General features: G+C 43.1%; 1 protein-coding gene across 1 annotated transcript in view; it reads right to left on the bottom strand.

The window, feature by feature from the left end:
• LOC126355375 (uncharacterized) overlaps window positions 1-19585 on the bottom strand; it is a 63277-nt gene that overhangs the window by 23943 nt on the left and 19749 nt on the right. The window contains exon 2 of the mRNA XM_050005670.1: window positions 13664-13860. Within this exon, the coding sequence (XP_049861627.1) occupies window positions 13664-13811 (148 nt within the window). The 5' untranslated portion in view covers window positions 13812-13860. The remainder of the gene's footprint in view (window positions 1-13663; window positions 13861-19585) is intronic.

Raw genomic sequence — 19585 nt, 5'->3', positions numbered from 1 at the left:
GACGCGGCTTAAAAACCGGGACTATTTTATTCGAACCTGCCGCCGTGATAGACTCCGAGGACATTTTTCTCGTCGCAACTGTGCCCCTCTTTGCTGCGAGAACCAAGCCGTTCACATTATGATTTTCCTGGCATTTTGGTCTGGCTTGCACTGTATTATACCTGCTGAACAACACCAAGCTAATGCTGTTTATTCCAACAATACCACTTTGGCTTGATCATATTAGGGTAAGATAAGGGTTCTTTTATTTTATTCAGGTATGTGTCATCATATTTTTCGGTATGAATTTCTTATATATATGAAATTAATACTTTTCATTATTTTATAATTATTTGTTTACAGGAAGTGTATTGTGCAGCAGTTGTATTACGCTTCATTTGTCAAGAGAGATATGAGATGGTCATTAGGGGCAGAAATAATCTGACAATTTGTTTGTGATCGTTGGCTAGAATTAAAGAAATTCGGTAGTTCATGAATGATTAACTTTATTCGCGACCATGTCTCAGCTTGTCAAACAATAAACTCTGATACCGTCATCCCAGGCCTGAAGGTTTCTCATACGCTGTCGTGCATTGTAAAATCGAGACGCAGTGCTCCTATAGACGCAGTGTTCCTATAGGCATAACAGGAACAGATGGCATGTGGCTCAACATTTATAAGTACGGCCGTGACTTGGCTCGTAGCTACAAATGCCTCCAGTTTATAACTTATCGATTCGGAATTTTGCTAAAGCGGCGTATTTTATTTCTGAACTAGTTCCCAGTGAAGCCATTGTAAGCAGGCTGTTTAGGTTTTCTTACTGGTAACGCCGCTTAGCGCTCGCTATGAAAAATCACTGGCTGTGCTGTGCGCAGTGTGTGTTTAGTTTGCATTGTTGTCTGCCATTGCAGTGTTGAGCAGCGGCAGCTGGATGCTAACAGCGCGTAGCGTTGCGGCAGTTGGAGGTGAGCCGCCAGCAGTGGTGGACGTGGGGAGAGAGATGGCGGAGTTTTGAAATTTGTGAGAATTGGTGTCATGAACTGCTATATATATTATGACTAGTGAGGTAAATAGATTGTTTGTTCTCTATTAAAATCTTTCATTTGCTAACTATGCCTATCAGCAGTTAGTGCCTTCAGTAGTTTGAATCTTTTATTTAGCTGGCAGTAGTGGCGCTCGCTGTATTGCAGTAGCTTGAGCAACGAAGATTTTTGTGAGGTAAGTGATTTGTGAAACGTATAGGTTAATGATAGTCAGGGCCATTCTTTCGTAGGGATTGTTGGAAGTGAGATTGCGTTGCGCCAAAAATATATTGTGTGTCAATTTAAGCACAGTCTTGTATAAATTGTTCTAAGGGGACGTTTCACCATAAAAATTCCATTCTTCTCGTCCAATAAATGTTACTAAATTAGTGCTGAATCACACAAGCTGCATCACACACCTTCACTTCCAACAGAGTAAGTGTAAAATTCTATATACCCTAAAATGTTATAAAATTGGGCACAGCTTTATTAATTCCATAACTGGAAATGGTGGTGTAAATTTTAAGCTGTATTCGAATACCAACAAATAGTTGACCTACGATATTTCATATGTTTATAGTATAAAATCGCATTCTGACAATAATTTGGAGAATATTCCTGTTAGTATGATGGTTTCACATTAAAAGACACATGCTCTGTGAATTTCGAGTTTGCAGGTATTGTTTATAGTGGCTCTAAATTTTGCGTAAAAATGAAATATCTCGAGAAATACTTCGTAAAATTATGTCAAACTTGGTATTATTTACTTTGACATACATCGGCAATGAAAGTCACAAGAATTTGAATCGATCAAACACCGATTATACTGATGTTTTATTACTCTATCTCTCACTGCAAGCGACACTTCTTGTCTAGTGTCCTGTTCGCAGCGCATTCTAGGTCAATTAGCGCTTCCATCGGATACTTGCTTCCCCAAAGTACGAACTGCTAATAGTGAAAATTTGTGTGAATTCCTAAGGGACCAAACTGCTGAGGTCATCGGCACCTAGACTCACACACTACTTAAACTAACTTATGCTAAGAACAACCCACACACACACAAACACACACACATGCCCGAGGGAGGATTCGAACCTCCGGTGGGAGAGGCCGCGCAATCCGTGACATGGCGCCTCTAACCGCGCGGCCACTCTGCGCGGCTCTGCTAATAGTGAAACGTATGATTATGTGTACACGAGCACTTCAAAATGACCGTTACGCTGAAACTGTCAAACGATACATTTGGATGCATGACTTCTTTCAGTCGGTTTCTGATGGCCTTGGATTCAAGCACAAATTTCAAATAATTAAAAATATTTGGCGATACTACTAAGAGATGAAAAGAACTGTATTTAATTGTATAGAATTAAAAAGGCGATTTACGTGTGGTTTTGCTGGCGGAGTTGTTTCGATAGGTATTATCGAAAACAGCAAGAGTTATGAAGAGCACAAACTATTTTTTTTAGAGTGAAAATAACGTTTTGAATAAGACAGAAAGCTTTGCAATGTGTAGCTCCAGCAGTGCAGAAACAACATGTTTCGTAGCTCATGTTATAACAAGACCAGATAAGCAAATAAAATTGTGTGGTTCGTTCCTCCAGTTTTAAAACACATGTGGTCGTGTTTCCTACGAAAACTAATACACGCACGCGCTCTTGTGATATAAGGGGTAAGGTAGAGATGACAAAATAATTTGTGGAAAACGGAAATGAATGTCTAGAAATAAAGTCCAAATAGGTTGTAGTAAGGTGCGAGCAGAAGTTTACCGCTGATAAAGTATAGTATTCCCTTTCAGATCACTTCTTCTGAAGTAGGCGACAATGTAACAACATATGTAGATGACACTTCACTCGTAAAAAAGACACACTCATCAAGCAAGTAGAAACAAAACTTCCTCCAACTGTAAAAGATGCCAATAGACCTTTGTAGAAATTAAAATAATACAATTATGGACCAAAACAAGACACGGTATAGAAAGACACAAAAAAATCGCTACAGATAAATACAGTATGCCTTCTGTTTGGAGACACAATTATCAAATATGTAAAGAGCTGTAAATTTCTGATGTTTCGGGAGATGAGCAGAGGATCTTGGAGAATGCTTCTGAATAACCTCCGCATACTTCCTATGAGGAAAATTTTACTGGAAAGTTGAGAAATTTACTGTTGTTGCACGTAGTTGATTATTAAATTTTAGTACATGACTGTAACCAATAATCCAAAACGGTGTGTCCTTATAGACATTCGAAGATATGTGATATTTACATAATATGAATAAAAGTCAACAGATTATTTTCTAAAATTATCATATTGTTAATTGTAATGAGCAAAAAATAATTCAGATAGAAAGGTTGAAAAAATAGGCACTTATTAGTCTGGGAATAACAGTATCTTACAAGATTGGAAGGGGATTACATCTGCCAGCCTTGAACACCTATGTTGTTGGCATAGCTCAACACAACGAATTCCGCAAAATATTGAAGAAAGTAATCTGAGGAAACGCGTTATCAGATGCAGTGGTTACATCACGAAACTAATTAAAAATAATACGGGATACAACTAAAGAGAAGTCTGATAGAGCCAGAGAGAAGGAAATTTAAGTTGCTGAGATATTTCAGGCTAAATAAATTCCAACGCAAACACATGACAAGGCTCATTTCATTCTATTCTGAAATTAAATGAAATATTTACAGTTATTACTTCCTCGTATATAAACTTAACCCATAATTAGCGAGGTGACATTTCTGTAACGTATACCACGAGGTGGAGTCTCTGGGACCCCTATGTTTAAACAGAGATTTAAGGCAAAACTCCCATGAAATTTCTAATTTATGCCATGTTGTTGTTGTTGTTGTTGTTGTGGTCTTCAGTCCTGAGACTGGTTTGATGCAGCTCTCCATGCTACCCTATCCTGTGCAAGCTTCTTCATCTCCCAGTACCTACTGCAACCTACATCCTTCTGAATCTGCTTAGTGTATTCGTCTCTTGGACTCCCTCTACGATTTTTACCCTCCACGCTGCCCTCCAAAGCTGAATCGGTGATCCCTTGATGCCTCAGAACATGTCCTACAAACCGATCCCTTCTTCTAGTCAAGTTGTGCCACAAACTCCTCTTCTCCCCAATCCTGTTCAATACCTCCTCATCAGTTATGTGATCTACCCATCGAATCTTCTGTATTCTTCTGTAGCACCGCATTTCGAAAGCTCCTATTCTCTTCTTGTCCAAACTATTTATCGTCCATGTTTCACTTCCACACATGGCTACACTCCATACAAATACTTTCAGAAACGACTTCCTGACACTTAAATCTATATTCGATGTTAACAAATTTCTCTTCTTCAGAAACACTTTCCTTGCCATTGGCAGTCTACATTTTATATCCTCTCTACTTCGACCATCATTAGTTATTTTGCTCCCCAAATAGCAAAACTCCATTACTACTTTAAGTGTCTCATTTCCTAATCTGATTTCCTCAGCATCGCCCAACTTAATTCGACTACATTGCATTATCCTCGTTTTGCTTTTTGTTGATGTTCATCTTATATCGTTCTTTCAAGACACTGTCCATTCCGTTCAACTGCTCTTCCAAGTCCTTTGCTGTCTCTGACAGAATTAAAATGTCATCGGCGAATCTCAAAGTTTTTATTTCTTCTCCATCGATTTTAATACCTAATCCGAATTTTCTTTTACCCTATCCATTTCCCTTTTTAAGTTTTCTAACCTACCTGCCCGATTAAGCGATCTGACGTTCCACGCTCCGGTCCGTAGAACGCCAGTTTTCTTTCTCTTGATAACGACATCCTCTTGAGTAGTCCCCGCCGAGAGATCCGAATGGGGGACTATTTTACCTGCGGAATATTTTACCCAAGAGGACGCCATCATCATTTAACCTTACAGTAAAGCTGCATGCCCTCGGGAAAAATTACGGCTGCAGTTTCCCATTGCTTTCAGCCATTCGCAGTACCAGCACAGCTAGGCCGTTTTGGTTAGTGTTACAAGGCCAGATCAGTCAATCATCCAGACTGTTGCCCCTGCAACTACTGAAAAGGCTGCTGCGCCTCTTCAGGAACCATACGTTTGTCTGGCCTCTCAACAGATTCCCCTCCGTTGTGGTTGCACCTACGCTACGGCTATCTGTGTCGCTGAGGCACGCAAGCCTCTCCACCAACGGCAAGGTCCATGGTTCGCCATATAACGTTTATTTTTACAATTATTTAAGTGCTGTTTAAATGCTTCTAGTTTATGTTATTGCACTAAACAAAACCCGCAACATTTTACTATTTATCACACAAAAGCGAATAATTTTGTGGTTCTTTTATATACTGCACATGAATTGACTGTTAGAGTACTGAATTTTACATTCTGAAAAATTATACAATCTCTGCAGCAAATAAATTTACAAATAAAACTAAATTCCAGGGCGTAAATCTGCGCATAAAAATTCCACCCGATAGGTACAAAAAGAAAGTCTGCCAAATTGATATTCATTGCTGGGAGCTACGTTTTTTTTTTATCACCACTCAGAACACATTAGATTTTAATAGTACGATTTTAACTTTACGTACTCCATTGAAGAAACAGACAGATCCGCATCATAACTTTCCTGAAGTTCTTCCTCTGAATGATACTCCTGTTCGAAAGCAGAACTGTGGTCACTAGATAATGTAAAATCGTCGTCTTTTTCGATTATTTTTTGTTCTACAGTGTGTTACGAAAAGGTACGGCCAAACTTTCAGGAAACATTCCTCACACACAAATAAAGAAAAGATGTTATGTGGACATGTGTCTTGAGGAAACGCTTAATTTACATGTTAGAGCTCATTTTAGTTTCTTCCACCTACGCTCAATGGAGCACGTTATCATGATTTCATACGGGATACTCTACCTGTGCTGCTAGAATATGTGCATTTACAAGTACGACACAACATGTGGTTCATGCACGATGGAGCTCCTGCACATTTCAGTCGAAGTGTTCGTACGCTTCTCAACAACAGATTCGGTGACCGATGGATTGGTAGAGGCGGACCAATTCCATGGCCTCCACGCTTCCTGAACTCAACACTCTTGACTTTCATTTATGGGGGCATTTGAAAGCTCTTGTCTACGCAACCCCGGTACCAAATGTAGAGACTCTTTGTACTTGTATTGTGGACGGTTGTGATACAATATGCCATTCTCCAGGGCTGCATTAGCGCATCAGGTATTCCATGCGACGGAGGGTGGATGCATGTATCCTCGCTAACGGAAGACATTTTGAACATTTCCTGTAACAACGTGTTTGAAGTCACGCTGGTACGTTCTGTTGCTGTGTGTTTCCATTCCATGATTAATGTTGAAGAGAAGTAGTACAATGAGCTCTAACATGGAAAGTAAGCATTTACGAACACGTGTCCACATAACATTTTTTCTCTCTTTGTGAGTGAGGAATGTTTCGTGAAAGTTTTGCCGTACCTTTTTGTAACACCCTGTATATCACTGACTCCTTCCACCATGAACCGACTAACAATTTAATCAAAATCAGGAAACTTAAAAATGACTCATTCGTGCCAACAAATTTGAGCTATACGGTACCGTACTGAAGAAAAAAGGTACGTAATTCACGAGGCGCGGTCTAGGAGACGCCAGCACCTATCAGTAACACAGTAATCAATAAACACAGGAGGCGATAACGTAACCGACAAGAAAAGATCGTACGCTTCACAATTTAAGAAGAGTAGAGGGAGCAAAACGAGGACAATGGAATGTAGTCGAATTAAGTCGGGTAATGCTGAGGGAATTAGATTAGGAAATGTGACACTTAAAGTAGTAAATGAGTTTTGCTATTTGGGGAGCAAAATAACTGATGATGGTCAAAGTAGAGAGGATATAAAGTGGCAATGGCAAGGAAAGCGTTTTGATCGCTCTGAGAGACCACACCTCGTGAGTTAAGGGTTAATGTCATTACATGGGTGCCGTTTTTGCGTACACACTGAGGTGTTTTTTAATGTGTGCTCGCTGAGTAGGGGCTGCACGGTGGAGGGAAGTAGCGAAAAGGAGGGAGCACTGGAGAGGGGGTAATATTCTGCTTTGAGTCGTCATCATGAACTTGACAGGCGAGCATCGCGCTTTTGTTGTGGAAACGTTTATCAAAAACAACGAATCAATGACCACTGCTGAGAGAGCTTCTCGAGTGCACTTTGGGCTTGGTCAATAAGACGCCGCACTTGTTCGAAACATACTCCGATGGTTCAACAACTTTCGTAATACTGGATCCGCACTGAAACAAAACAGTCTGTGTTACCTCGGGCCACCAGAACCCTTGACCATGTGGCAGTAGTAAATCTGGGCTTGCTAGAGCTCACTACAGTGCCGAAGCAAATATCTCAAGTGTATTTTACGTCCAACATTACACAACTAAGACACACAATTCGACAGGAAGTGGCCGCCAGTTCACAGAAAGTGATCAGCCGAGTGATGGACAACTTTCGTGAACGCCTTTATCAGTATGTACGCAACTACGGCACTCAGTTAACGGCCATTATTTTTAAGAAGAAGTGGATACTGAAACAAAAATGACATTTTGACATTTTATGTACTTTCAGATGAGAAAGAAATTAAAGTTGTCATATAATTTATTTGGAATTTATTTACACTTGAAATGCGTCAGCTATTTTTGCTACACCCTGTAGATTTGTAACTGATGTCTTTGGCAACATAAATCTTTTTAACAAATGCTTTACATTTGTTACTGACAACATTGTGTTGTCAAACATATATTCTCCATCGATGAACTGCATTTAACCTTCTCTCCGCTGCTGTATATTGAACGAGTACTCACGCAAACCTTCAACTAAAGACGTTGACTGAGTGATCAGTGTGCATTTTCCTTGCGTATCAGTTTCTTTACTGTTATCTCCAGCAAATGGACGAGTTGCTTTACCACGGGCACTGTGTTATGTTTCTAGTAACGCCATGTTTACGTGAACGGTACACGGTAATAAGTATTTTATGTTGCTTCTGCACAAAAAGTTATTACGGTTCGTAAATATACACTGCCTGACAAAGAAAGAGAAGCACGCAAAGGGAATGGTTGAGAGGGTATGTGATGTTATTTCAGTGATAAAAAAATCGAGTCAAGTTTAGGAAGCAGGTGGTAACACGAGATCACTTAGATCACGTAGCATATCGTCTGGCCTGTTGCATGCACTGCTTAGGTTTTGAAGGGTATCATAATACCAAGATCTGGGCAACGGCCTTGCCACAGTGGATACACCGGTTCTCGTCAGATCATCGAAGTTAAGCACTGTTGGCGTATCCGGCACTTGCATGGGTGACCATCAGGGCCGCCATGTGCTGCTGCCGTGTTTCGGGGTGCACTCAGCCTCGTGATGCCAATTGAGGAGCTGCTCGACCGAATAGTAACGGCTTCGGTCACAGAAAACCATCCTAACGAGCTGGAGAGCGGTGTGCTGACCACACGCCCCTCCCATCCGCATCCTCAGCTGAGGACGACACGGCGCTCGGATCGTCCCGATGTGCCGCTTCTCACGAGGCAAGGTTGCCCACAACTGTTGTAACGGGTCCTCACCATCCTGTGTACTGGCACTAGGAGAGAGCACACGTCCGATTTGGTGCTACACATTTTCTGTTGGGGACCGATCTGAGGATCCTTCTGGCCTCAGGAATACCTCAGTATCATGCAGACAGTTCATATAGACAGGACACATGTGTAGACAATCGTTGTCCTGTTGGGAAATGGCACCACGATACTGTAGCATAGGAAGTAACACATGAAGATGGAGGATGTCCGTGATGTACTTTTAGATCATCGGAGTGACCTAAAGCCATACGCGATGGCTCCTCACACCTTGACACCAGGAGTAAGCCGGCCACTGTGGCCGAGCGGTTCTAGGCACTTCAGTCTGGGACCGCGCGACCTCTCCAGTCGCAGGCTCGAATTCTGCCTCGGGCATGGATGTGTGTGATGTTCTTAGGTTAGTTAGGTTTAAGTAGTTCTAAGTTCTAGGGGACTGATGACCTCAGATGTTAAGTCCCATAGTGCTATTTTTGAACGAGGAGTAGCACCGCTGTGCCTCTTCAAAACACTGGAAGAATGAAATGTCTCCCCAGGTCGCCGCCATACCGGCCGACAATGGTCATCCGGGATAGTGCAAGACCACGACTCATCCCCGATACGATGGCATTCACTGAGGTTATAGATGTCATGGGATAGCGATATGCACCTATACAGATAGCGTTAGTATCACGTACACGAGGTAGAAAAGAGGAATGCATTGGCGGAACTATCATTTGTACTCAGGTGAGTCATGTAGAAAGGTTTCCATTGTGATTATGGCCGCACGGCAGTAATTAACATACTGAACGCGCAATTGTAGTTGGAGGTAGACCCATGGGACGTTTTATTTCGAAAATCATTGGGGAGTTCAAATTCCGTTATACATAGTGTCAAGAGTGCGCCGGGGATACCAAATTTCAGGCATTACTTCTCACCACGCATATCTCAGTGGCCGACGGCCTTCACGTAACGACCGAGAATAGCTGCGTTTGCGTGGAGTCGTCAGTGTTAACAGACAAGCAAAACTGTCCGAAATAATAGCAGATGTCAATGCGGGATGTACGATGAACGTATCCGTTAGGACAGCGCGGCGAAATCTGGCGTTAATGGGCCATGGTCACAGACGATTGGCGCGGATGCGTTTACTAACAGCAAGACGTTACCTGCAGCGCCTCTCCTGGGCTATTGACGGTATCGGTTGGAACCTAGACGTCTAGAAAACCGTGGCTTGATCAGATTAGTCCCAATTTCAGTTGGTAATAGCTTATGGTAGGGTTCGTGTGTGGTGTTGACCCCAAGAAGCCAACGACCAAGCTGTCAACAGGGCACTGTGCAAGGTGGTGGTGGCTCAGTAATGATTTGTGTTGTATTTACATGGGATGAGCTGAAAACTATGATCTAACTGAATCTATTATTGACTGGAAATGGTTATGCTTGACTACTTGGAAACCATTTGCTATCGCTCATGGACTTCATGTTCCCAAACAACGACGGAATTTTTATAGATTACAATGCGTCGTGCCATCGAGCCACAGCTGTTCGCGATTGGTTTCAAAAACATTCTGGACGATTCTAGCGAATGACGTGCCCAGCCAGAACGTCAGATGTGAATCTCATTGAACATTAATGGGACATAATCGAGAAGTTATTTGGAGCACAAAATCCTGGCAACTAGGGACTGCTAAAGAAGCAGCATGGCTCAGTGTTCCTGCAGAAAACTTCCAACGACTTTTTGAGTTTGTGCCACGTCGAACTGTTGCACTATGCCGGGAAAACGTAGGACCGACACGATATTAGAAGCTATTCCATGTCTGTTGTCACCTCAGTGTATCTCAGCATTGTATGCATGCCCGTCACAGCACCTCTGCAAACACAGATGTTTGTAGTGTTAATGGCAGGCCACGTATGGGACTGTAATAATCTGGCTGCTGCTGGTATCCAGCCAATGGCGCGGGATTACGCAGAGTGCTGCAGGTACTCAATTACTTCTTCTCGAATTCCAGGCGTACGTGTGACAAGGCTATGATGTGCTTCATTCTCAATACTTCGATCCTCCCTTATGGTGGTCAGTCATACTCGACTGGAACCTTGATGTCGAGTACATCTATCCTAACGTTGAAAGTCCGTCCAGTATCGCGCCTCTGTCACATCCGAATGCCGCACAAATCTGGATATTGCAAACCTCTATCACAACCACACTGAGATCCCTTTCAAACTACAATATGTCAAATGCTGAAAAAAGCTGTTTCATGTAACTACGAGTATATGGCATCTCCGTGTCCTCCACAGTGGTCAGTTAACATCTGACGCTGTTCGTGCCACTTATACAGGGAAAATCACCTAAAACTTGCACCGCAAATATTGTGAAAGTGGAGAGTGCTATTGATGCAGGGTCTTCGCAAAATGGGTTGGTCGACAGGGACTCGTAAACCAGTCATCAGATTGTAATAATACTTGGAAAGTGTATTTTTTGTGCAAACATACACTTTGTAAATGGAATATTGCATGTTGGCACGAACAAACTAAATGTAGGACAAACTAGAATATCAGTGCTGTTTGTTGCAGGATTCCAGTGCGAGTCGTTTACGAGACATCTTAATTTGAAAAGTTCCGGCGCAAACACCTGTACAACACCTGTGACAGCACACGCGAAAGACCAACGCTAGTGCATACGCTAGTTACGTGCATTCTTACCAGTGACGACACAACTGGCAATCACAGATTGTGTTCAAAATGACCACGGACAGCGGGAATACATGCTTTCACTCTGGTATGGAATGGCTGCTGCGCACGTGCTACCATTTCAGCAGAGATATCCGAGCAGGTTGCAGCAGTACGTCGTTGCATATCACCGAGCATAGTTGGTAAGACCTTTTGGACAGCGTCTTTCAGCTTTCCCCACACAACGACTTCTACAGGCGTCAAATACGGTAAACAAGCCGCCTAAGGCACAGGTCCTCTGCTTCCAACCCAACGATTTGGCAAAAATTCGTGATAAAATGCCGTAGTACTTCGTGCACTATGGGCTGAACAGTCATCAAGTTCGTACCACACGTTCCTCCTAGTTTACAGAGGAACGCCTTCTAGCGTCTGTGGAAGATGGTCTCTTAGGAGGCTGGGATACTTGTGCAGTGTTCCGTCTATGAAACACTGGCCTATGAGCCGATGGCTCCCTATCCCACACCATACGTTTACGCTGCATAAACGCTGACGTTCCACCTGTCAAAGCTAACGAGGATTATGAACAGACCAATAGTGCATGTCTCGGCGGTTTAAGTTGCCACGATAGGAAAACGAAATACATGATATATCTGGAGTATGCTGTCTTAATGCCCATGTGCAAAGGTTAACACGATTCTCAAAATCGTTTCCATAGAGCTCTTGATAGAGAGAGATGTGGTAAGATGAAACCTATGAACATGGAGAGTGCGCAGGACACTTGCCTGATTCGTGCCACTTCCTCGTGCGATTGCGCTGGAGCTAACGTGCGAACCAACTAAAACAGCAGCAAGTACATTAATTTCCGCCGGCCGCGGCGGTCTCGCGGTTCTAGGCGCGCAGTCCGGAACCGTGCAACTGCTACGGTCGCAGGTTCGAATCCTGCCTCGGGCATGGATGTGTGTGATGTCCCTAGGTTATTTAGGTTTAAGTAGTTCTAAGTTCTATGGGACTAATGACCACAGCAGTTGAGTCCCATAGTGCTCAGAGCCATTTGAACCATTTTTGAACATTAATTTCCCTTTCTTCGTTGTCACTAGTTTCCTTCCGTTACGCTTTCTAGGTGTTTACCACTTTGCCGTAACTGGTTGAAGGGGCTGATAAATATCTGCCGGGATCCGCGATAGTTGACGTCTATTGGGATATCTTGCCGCATACACCATACAAGAGCGAACTGCATTCTTCCTACTCACTGTCTGCACCGTGAACATGTCGGCTTTTCGTGCATTGGTAAATCTCATTGTCTACTCACGACCTACTGCTCGGACTGTCACACGCTAAAAAAAAAGACTATCAAGTCGCAGTGCACTCAAGGCAGACAAGAACACTGTAAGCAAACATAACAACATCGGACCTATAAACTTTGCCGTTTGAATGGCACAAACAGGTGTCGGTGGGAGAACGTATAAAAATACGGTATCGCGTAAGTGACTCGCACTAGAATCTTCCAACAAACACTGTCAAGCAAGTCGCAGTGCACTCAAGGAACACACAAGCACACTATGAGCAGATACAATAACATTGTACCTAGAAACTACGCAGGTCGAATGCTACAAACAAGTGTCGGTGTGGAAACTTTCGAAAATACATCTCGTAAACGGTTCGCACTGTAGTAACGCTACAAACACCACTGACATTCTAATTTCCCTGATTTTAGTTTGTTAGTATCAGTAACCATTGTTCCACTTACAAAAGTATATTTTCGCACAATATATACTCTTCCTAGCAGCGCGGTCTAAGGGTGTCCTGTCAGTCACGATTCACGTTGCCCCCCCCCCCCCCCCCTTCGGAGGTACGAGTCCTCCCTCGGGCATGGCTATGTGTGTTGGCCTTAGCGTAAGTTAGTTTAAGTAGTGTATAAGTTTAGGGACCAATGATGTCAGCAGTTTGGTCCCATAAGATCTTACTACAAATTTCCAAAATTGCTCTTTCTAAGTATTATTACAATATATTTATTGGCTGACAGCACAAGTCCCAGAGTACCAATCAGTTCTGCGAAAACCGCACGCCCGTAATACTTTTCTTTTTCCGTAATGTCCTCTGTTCAAGTTTTAAGTGACTCATCGTGTATACCCTACCACGCCTGCTAACAGCACCACCACCAACGCTAGTGCGCTATGACGACTGCTCTACACGCACAGAGAATTGCACCTCCAATCACTTACATGCGCACCGTGAACGAAGATACAGTGAAATCCAACCATGTCTTCTGGGTGTTTCTTTTTTGTCAGACAATGTAAATGGGACGCTCGTTTATATCAGTGGTAAGTACACTACATTCCCTTTTTTGGCAGTGTTCGTGGCGCCCCCATCTCGTATCCGTAGCTGAGCAGCATTGCCTCCGTGTGGTGGTGGCGGTGAGCGTGCGTGGGCGTGGGCGTGGGCGTACCTCTGGGCGGGCTGGAGTGCACGTAGAGGCCGTTGACCTGCTGCTGCTGGAGCGGCGCCAGCGCCCTCTTGCGGCGCAGCGACATCTTGGCCCGCTGCTGGCGCACCTCGCGCCTCATCTCCGCCGGTGCCGCCACCGTCGCTGCCATCTCGCCGGTCTGCCGCTCAGCGATCTACATGCCTCTCGGACACACGCACCTGCACAGCGTTGGAATGTTGCGTTATATTGGATTGCAGTGTTAAGGTAACGTTACGACAATATATAACTTTTTTTCCTCTTTCCTGCATTTCCTTTCTCCTTTTTTCCGATTTATCTTCATGATTGATCGAAAGAGTTCTATACGACGAGTTGTGTAAATTCATTTCTTTGTACAACTTCTCTTTCCATCAAGCAGTTTGTGGTATCGATAGCTACGATGCCACGGCATAGGTGCAAATTCTTAGGTTGGCAGTACGACAGACACCGACGACAGCGCCCTCTAGCCGGCGCTGTGCAGCTCTACCAGCACCGCTCTAGATTCAGCCCATTTGATTCCGAGTCGACAACCAAGCAACTTAGTTTCTACTTCTTAAGGAGCTAGTCATTACAGTCTTTGCTACCTCAGTTACTTCAATGATAGTTTGTCTCACAACTAGTAGCTCTTAGCGTTGATACCTGTACGGCTTCGCACCTACCCGCTCATCTCAGCCAAAGACAAGTAATATTATAATTTGTACATGTTCATACACCAACCCCCCCCTTTTTTTCCTTTTTTCCTCTCCTCCTTCCTTGTTTTCCCCCTCCTCCAGGTCCCCCCCCCCCCATCTGCCCTTGGCTAGGGAGTGTCATCTTTGTGCCGACATTTTCGTGCAGTGTTTTACAGTGAGTGATTTACAGTGAGTGTTCCGTGTTGTGTGTCTTTTGGGAAGTGTTGCGAACGGCCATCATACTGTCGCTGGGTGTGATTTTTTATCTCTTGCGAACAGAAACCAGACTGTCGCCATGTTTTTTTAATTGTGTGTCTACTATGTTACTTGTCTGATTCCTGTGTATTTTATTAACATTGCCACCCCCTTTGCTTTCTGATTTAACTTTCTGCAATTTTCCGCCATTTTACACTTTAAGTCGCCGTTTTATCGCCTGTTTTTCTCGTTTCTTTTCTTCTTCCGTTTTTAAAAAGTCTGTAGGTTGTAGAGCAGCGTACTAAGCTGCTGCCAGCCCGCCCCCTTCGGGGGGAATTGAAATTCAATAAAGGAAAAAAAAACAGTAAAAGAATTTTAACTTATACGCAGCACCACGGTATTTCACCTTTCCCTCCTCCTACTCGCTTCCTACATTCGGCCTACACTTCAGTTTACAAGAGCAGATCAACGCGCCGCCTATCCAGGCGGGACACAAAACAGTTGTCGTGAATGTTACTGCTATTATCATTTTTCCTTATGCTGTGTGTTCGTGCGTTTATTAGGATGTTTAATTTCATTTTCCATACGCAGAATAGTGCGATGTGGTAATTATATATGAAACTGTAAATCGTAATACTCGGTGTAGTGCGGAATAATAAGTGTTGAGTGATGTAGAAAGATATCGATAGGTCGATACAGAAAACTATAGCCAAAGACGTCCTGACGGTGCCTAGAGGGTTATTGAGCGTACACTTATTATTATGGAGCAAATTTGTACTGGACATGCAACAGAAACCTATTTGAACTTAATTTATGGCCGGCTTTATCTGCACGATAATGTTTGCTAAAACTGATACCAGCCGAGAATAAAGGTTTATATGTATGTAGAGCTGGTGGCTCAAAATGCTTTTGTTGATTAACAAAGAGTCTGGAGCTATAGCATGAATTTCATTCTCGTGTCAGGCGGGTGCGAGTGCACCGTTTGCCGTAGGCGAGGCAAATTAACTGTTTCATCAGTGATAAGTTTTTGTGATATATATGTGTCCCTTATAGACAGAAATAATAGCCATACCTATCGCGTTGCTTATTTGTCTGACCTGCCCATCGCAGGTTAATCTTAAGAACTATGATCTGCCGACGACGGAGCTGGGTGAATGCTGTAAGTGCATGGTTTTGATTCTAAACAGCAGATACTCTTTAGTGCATACCGCGGACCGTAGAGTTAAACGGAAATATGGTAACGCACTTTCTTGTCGTGATCTAATGTTAATAGTTTTACTCTTGGATGCACGGTGTGCGGATCATAGCACAACTACACTGTGTGATCAAAAGTATCCGGACACCTGACTGAAAATGACAAGTTCGTGGCGCCCTCCATTGTGGTGTTGGCCCACCCTTAGCCTCGATGACAGCTTCCACTCTCGCACGCATACTGAACGTATCTGATGCTCGAAGGTTTCTTGGGGAATGGCAGCCCATTCTTCACGGAGTGCTGCATTGAGGACAGGTATCGATGTCAGTCGGTGAGGCCTGGCACGAAGTCGGCGTTCCAAAACATCCCAAGGGTGTTCTATAGGATTCAGATCAGGACTCTGTGCAGGCCAGTCCATTACAGGGATGTTATTGTCGTGTAACCACTGCACCACAGGCATTATGAACAGGTGCTCGATTGTGTTGAAAGATGCAGTCGCCATCCCAGAATTGCTCTTCAACAGCGGGAAGCAAGTAGGTGGTTAGAACAGCAATGTAGGCCTGTGCTGTGATAGTGCCACGCAAAACAGCAAGGGGTGCAAGCCCCCTCCATGAAAAACACGACCACACCATAACACCCCCGCCTCCGAATTTTACTGTTGGCGCTACACACGCTTGCAGATGACGTTCACCGGGCATTCGCCATACCTACACCCTCCAGTCGGATTTCCACATTGTGTACAGTGATCCGTCACTCCACACAACGCTTTCCCATTGTTCAGTCGTCCAATGTTTACGCTCCTTACACCAAGCGAGGCGTCGTTTGGCATTTACCGGCGTGATGTGTGGCTTATGAGCACCCGCTTGATCATGAAATCCATGTTTTCTCATCTCACACTAGCCTTCGTAGTACTTTCAATGGATCTGATGCAGTTTAGAATTCCTGTATGATGGTCTGGATCGATGTCTGCCTACTACACATTACGATCTTCTTTAACTCTGCAGTCTGTCAGTCAACAGACGGGGTCGGCCTGTACGCTTTTGTGCTGTACGTGTCCCTTCACGGTTCCATTACACTACCACATTGGAAACAGTGGACCTAGGGATGTTTACGAGTGTGGAAATCTCGCGTACAGACGTATGACGCAAGTGACACCTAATCACCTGACCAAGTTCGAAGTCCATGAGCTCCGCAAAGCGCCACACTCTGCTCCCTCGTGATGTCTAATGACTACTGAGGTCGCTCATGTGGAGTACCTGGCAGTAGTTGGCAGCACAATGCACCTAAAAATGAAAAATGTATGTTTTTGGAGGTGTCCGTAAACTTTTGATCACATAGTGTATGTGAGTGTACGATGACTATTGCGCACAGTACGGATTGTATGATGCATACCGCATGCTTTTAATTCAAATTACAAATATGTTATACTCAGCTTCTTTCTTACTGAGGGTGGTGGTACTGTGAACTCTGCTGACTAGCGGTCGAGAGGAAAACTATAAATCTAAAACTGTGACTAGAAACTGATAACAAGCATTATAATGTCGGGATACGTCACGCGTCATTTGAATGATGCGTGTTCTGCTTTCATCGATTCATGTAGCTGCGCGAGATGGTTCTACAATCATCTCCCGCGTTCCTGCCGCGTTCAAAACGAGCTGCTATGATCAAGATATTCAGCAAGCCAACCACTGGACTACACGCTTAAGGATTATGGACCAATAACATGGTCGTTGACAACTTGCCAACAACACTAAGTGAGGAGTGACTTATCACGCAAAAGCTCAACACTAGCGAAAAGAATTTTGTATGCAAATTTTATTTTTGGTGACTGTGTTTCAGGTAAATGACACGCAGTTTTAAACCAGTTTCCTCAGTAACATTCAGAATAATAATTATAAGTGTTTTCTTTCACTAAACCAGTTTTTGCTATGAACTTCATAAATCTGCAAACCTGTTAAATTCAAACACAGTCCATATTGTTGTAAATAATTACTGTTATTATGAGTGAGACTAAAGTCAATCACTCTTTATTTTTATTATCTGTTTTTAACCACATGTGCGTACTTATGTTGTTTCCTGTGTTACTTTCGCATTTGCATATCGATTTGTTTTTGTGCCAATACGCAAGTGAATTATCGGCTTTGGCTGAATCATTTCGTGCATTTCGCAGTGTCCGGCATTAAGTTAGAAGGCACCAATCAATCATACGTAGCCAATATGTTTGGTGAAGTACTTTAGTACCGGGAATTTTTTGTTTTTGGCAGATGCGTGAATACGCTACATGTTATATTTTTATGAGCCTTTCTTGCGAGTTTGGGGGTAATATTCAGTTGATCCTGGGAGAAAGTAAACATTCTTGGTTTCAGTTAACGGTCAATTTACATGCATGAGTTTTCAGGGAAATCGTATCAGGATTCCTCGCATTTTATTAGATGAAAGGTTCAAAATGGCTCTGAGCACTATGGGACTTAACTTCTGAGGTCATCAGTCCCCTAGAACGTAGAACTAGTTAAACCTAACTAACCTAAGGACATCACACACATCCATGCCCGAGGCAAGATTCGAACCTGCGACCGTAGCGGTCGCGCGGTTCCAGACTGAAGCGCCTACAACCGCCGGCCACACCGGCCGGCTATTAGATGAAAGTCATCTCTACTTAAATTAATTTTTGAGGGGTGTCCTATTTCACGAAAGATACTGATTTTCGATTTAAAACAGCTCGCACATAAATTTTATGTAAAATGCAGGTGTGATTACAGGGCACATTATTGATATGTTCAATTGGAAATTCTGAGTTCTTATGGTATACTCTCAACCCTTATTCTGTACTCAATAGACCGTTCATTTCATTCACCAGATCATGTAATTCTTCTCCACTTTCACTCGGGATAGCAATGTCATCAGCGAATCGCATCATTGATATCCTTTCACCTTGCATTTTAATTCCACTCCTGAACCTTTCTTTTGTTTCCATAATTATTTATGCAATGTACAGACTGAACAATAGGGGCGAAAGATTGCATTTCTCTCTCAAACCCTTTTTTAATCCGCGCACTTCGTTCTTGTTCGTCCACTCTTTTTATCCCTTCCTGGTTCTTGTACATATTGTATATTACCCGTTTTTCCCTACAGCTTGCCCCTACTTTCTCAGAATTTCGATCATCTTGCTCTATTTTACGTTGTCGAAAGCCTTTTTCCAGGTCGGCAAATCCTAGGAACGTGTCTTGATTTTTCTTTAGGCATTATCAAACGCAACGTCAGAATTGCCTCTCTGGTGCATTTACCTTTCCTAAAGCCAAAATGGTCGTCATCTAACACATCCTCAATTTTTTCTTTTCCATTCTTCTGTATACTATTCTTGTCAGCAACTTGGATGCATGAGCTGTTAAACTCATTATGCTATAATTCTCTCACCTGTCAGCTCTTGCAGTCTTCGGAATTGTGTGGATGAAATTTTTCCTAAAGTTCGATGGCATGTGGCCAGTCTCATATATTGTACACACCAACGTGAATAGTCGTTTTACTGCCACTTCCTCCAATGAACTCTATCAGAGTTTTAATTTATTACCTCAGTTACAGATTTATTTTCTTGGTTGGTTTCGAGCAATATTTGAAAATCGTCAGATTCTTGTAACAACGTTCAAGCAACCAGCTGTATCCAGACAGCGAATTTGAGAAATCTTACGACGTTCTACATCTACATACGCTCTCTGTAATCTGCATACGGTACACCTCTAGTCGTCCCCTTCCTGTTTCAGCTGCAAATATGGTATGAAAAAATGGCTTTATGTATGTCTCCATATTAGCCCTGGTTTTTCTTATGTTGTGTTCGCAGTGCCTGCGCCGGAA

This window comes from Schistocerca gregaria, chromosome 3 (genome assembly GCF_023897955.1).
Source record: "Schistocerca gregaria isolate iqSchGreg1 chromosome 3, iqSchGreg1.2, whole genome shotgun sequence".
Lineage (NCBI taxonomy): Eukaryota > Metazoa > Arthropoda > Insecta > Orthoptera > Acrididae > Schistocerca > Schistocerca gregaria.
This window is presented reverse-complemented; position numbering and strand designations above follow the sequence as displayed.